This window comes from Arachis ipaensis, chromosome B04 (genome assembly GCF_000816755.2).
Source record: "Arachis ipaensis cultivar K30076 chromosome B04, Araip1.1, whole genome shotgun sequence".
In the NCBI taxonomy this organism is placed as follows: Eukaryota; Viridiplantae; Streptophyta; class Magnoliopsida; order Fabales; family Fabaceae; genus Arachis; species Arachis ipaensis.
Window position 1 is genome coordinate 516,782 of NC_029788.2, and position 3,099 is coordinate 519,880.

Here is a 3,099-nt window from a genome sequence, read left to right on the forward strand (position 1 = left end):
AGAACTTCCCAGTTCTTACCCCCTATTTCCACCTCTTTCAGCTACAGGTGCGAAGGTTTAGTGTGGAGTTACAGGAGCATAGAAAATTGTATTTATAAGTTGAGTTATTATATTTTATTTTCCCCTCGTCGTTTATTCTTTTGGTTTTTAGAGGGGATATGACTTGTATTTTGAAAATCTTGAAATAATATATATATATCTTTGTGATTAAGTGATCAAAAGTAAAGAATCTTTATTTTTCTTAATTAAAAGTTTCGGTTTGTATTAGCGAAGGCTCAATATTAAATAAAAATAGTATATAACAAAAAGGTTTAGAGGTAAGTAACGTTTGAACTTTTGGTACGATCATGAAGTGGTGAAAGTTAGGGTGTTACAATAAAACACAATAGACAAAGACAAAAATTAATATTTTTTTCAATTAAATTTATACAATTTTTTTTGGTAGAGAATCAAATTTATACATTTAAATAATTTTTAAGTAATAGATACAAGAAAATTAAATTCATGAGTAAACTGTGCGGAATGTAATTACTGAAAATTAAATTACTGACTTTGGATGAATATGAACGAGATTGGCACGGCGTGTAATGTAACCCGTGTTTTGGTGAGATTCTTGTGCGGGTTTTCGAAGATCGTTCCTCTTCGGATTCATGGCGGCAACCCAACCATCGCAGGGTCCGGATCATACCGTCGGTACGTGAAAAACGATATTCTCCTTCACTGTTTCAGTATTTAAATCTTGAGCTTCCTTAGGCTTCTTTCTCTCTTGACAAGTCAATGATTAAACTGTGAAAGTTGCATATAGGTTCAATAATTCGATATGCAAGTTATTTCTTGTTAGATTGTGTTTGATGCTACGATTCCCTTCGACTAAACTGTGAAAGCTTCTTTCTTCTTCTTCTTCTTCTTCTTCTTCTAGATCTTGGGATCTAGGTAATGCATTAGTTTTAGGTGTTTATATGGCATTCTATTAATTTTCTGTTCTCTTATTATGATACCTGATTGGATCACTTTATTATTCATAGTTAATTGCCTCGAATAAGATTTTTTTACCTGCAAATTGACCAGTGTGATAACTTTGATAATTGAGCTACTATAAATAGTTTATCAGCATACTAAATAATGTTTTTTGGGTTAGAAAGTACAAGAGATATGTTTGCCCTCTTTGCCAAGCATCTCCTTCTTTCTGATTTGGCAACCTTGGTCTAAATTGTCAACAGCAGGGGGGAACAAAAAGCTGAATGGTGTTTGTTTTTTTATTTGGGAATTTAGCATACTTAATTGTGTTTTCATTCCGTTGAAGCATTGCGGCCAGGTTACTCACAGCCTGCTTCTAATTTTTGAAGTATATTTGTGTTCCTTATCCATCGTGTGTGCATAGGTTTGCAGCTATGGATTTGTTCGCATGTAGTTAATTGTTCGAGTTCATCCCCAAATTTTGCTTTGGTCGGTCAATAATTTGTACCACCTTTGTGTTTCTACCACTATACTAAGTCACTGAGCATACTGATCTTGTATGCAGAAGAGATATCAGCTGAACCAGATACCATGAAGGATCAGGTAGTGGTTCATAATTCCTACTCCAGTGTTCTATGTTATCTTTAATTTTTCCTTGTTCTTTCTAAAACCTGTTTCCTCTTTAATTTTTCTTCTCTTCTCTTCTCTTCTCTCTTGTCCAGCTTCATTCATCTATACCTGAGAGGTCAATATCTTCTAACTCCTCTCAGGGCACAGCAGCTATAGGTCATTCAAGAGAAATCACAAGTCAATCAGGACCTTTTGGTTCTGGTGGAGATCGTCCTTTGTACCCACCAAATGTGTTTGCTCCCCAGGCTCAGGCTTTCTATTACAGAGGTTATTCCTTATTTGTCTCATTTCTAATTTATATTGTTAAGTTAACTGAACAGCTTGGATATTCAGCCATACTATTGCTAACTTTTTTCCCAGGCTAGTTATATTTTTTCATATATATATATGGACGGTGCAACTTTAGTGTTCTTCTTTTTAAAGTGTGTTGCTTGTCTTATTTTATCCAGTAGCTGTGTGGAGTTTTGTTATTTTCTTATTTTTGGTTATTTTGCACCCAGGATTTGAAAATGCCAATGGTGAATGGGATGAATATCCCTCATATGTCAATTCTGAGGGATTGGATATTGGATCTCCTGTGAGAATCTGGAATCTTTTTCATATTTATCTGCAGCCTCTCTGTTTTTGTTCCTAACATAAGATGCATATATTTGTTTTAACTTTTATATCAGGGTGTCTACAATGAAAATCCATCTCTTATATTCCATTCTGGATATGGCTTCAACCCACAAATGCCATATGGACCGTATTCCCCAGTTACCACACCGTTGCCTTCTGTAGGTGGAGATGCACAGTTATACTCTCCTCAGCAATTTCCATACACTGGGCCACCTTATTATCATCAACTAGTTCCTCCCAGCTTACCATATCTCAATTCACCAACTCCGGTTTCACAGCCAGAGATCACCAACCTTGTAAGCATTGATCAACAGGTTGATAGCATGTTTTTTGGACCAAGACCAGGCTATCCATCAGTGGGATCTTTTGGCAGAGGCAGTTTTTCTTTAGCACCTGGCTCGTTTGGTTTTCATGAATCCCAGCAAGGATTTGATGGACCAAGATCTGGTGGAATCTGGTCAGATTGCTCGAAACCCTCAGAAAGGCACAGGTCTCTAATGCCTCTATCACCATCTGTTTCTCCACAACCAATTGGCTCGATTGGCTCATTTGGCCAGAGTGTTGGAATGGTGTGTTCTAAATTCTAATACTTGTTCATTATCTTGCAAACTGTTACATTGTTTAGTTGCTAATTTCTGAATTCAAATATCTTTCTTTTGTATCCTGTTTATAGATGTCCCACGTCCATACTGCACCCTTGTGATTTATCAGTATCTAGATTTTCTCTGTTGAAAAGCAGCTTGACTAGCAATGCTTGTATGTGTGTTAAAGAAAACAAAATTCCAGTGGAATTTCATTGAATTAAATGGTGAAAATGGTTTCTTGGTTCTGATTAATATGACATCTTAATTAAGAGCAGTGATCCAAGGAACAAACAAAAGAAAAAGAAGAGCG

At 36.0% G+C, this 3,099-nt stretch overlaps 1 protein-coding gene across 5 annotated transcripts in view; it reads left to right on the forward strand.

The window, feature by feature from the left end:
• Positions 537-3,099, forward strand: part of LOC107638388 — a 6,041-nt gene continuing 3,478 nt past the window's right edge. The window contains exons 1-5 of one of the 5 annotated variants that reach the window (XM_016341633.2): positions 537-693; positions 1,523-1,560; positions 1,680-1,854; positions 2,088-2,164; positions 2,259-2,774. In XM_016341633.2, coding sequence (XP_016197119.1) covers positions 651-693; positions 1,523-1,560; positions 1,680-1,854; positions 2,088-2,164; positions 2,259-2,774 — 849 coding nt within the window. In that variant the 5' untranslated portion in view covers positions 537-650. Of the gene's footprint in view, positions 694-762; positions 934-1,381; positions 1,561-1,679; positions 1,855-2,087; positions 2,165-2,258; positions 2,775-3,099 lie in introns of those variants that run through there. The other 4 variants (XM_016341634.2, XM_016341635.2, XM_021120291.1 and 1 more) reach the window with 4 other exon arrangements.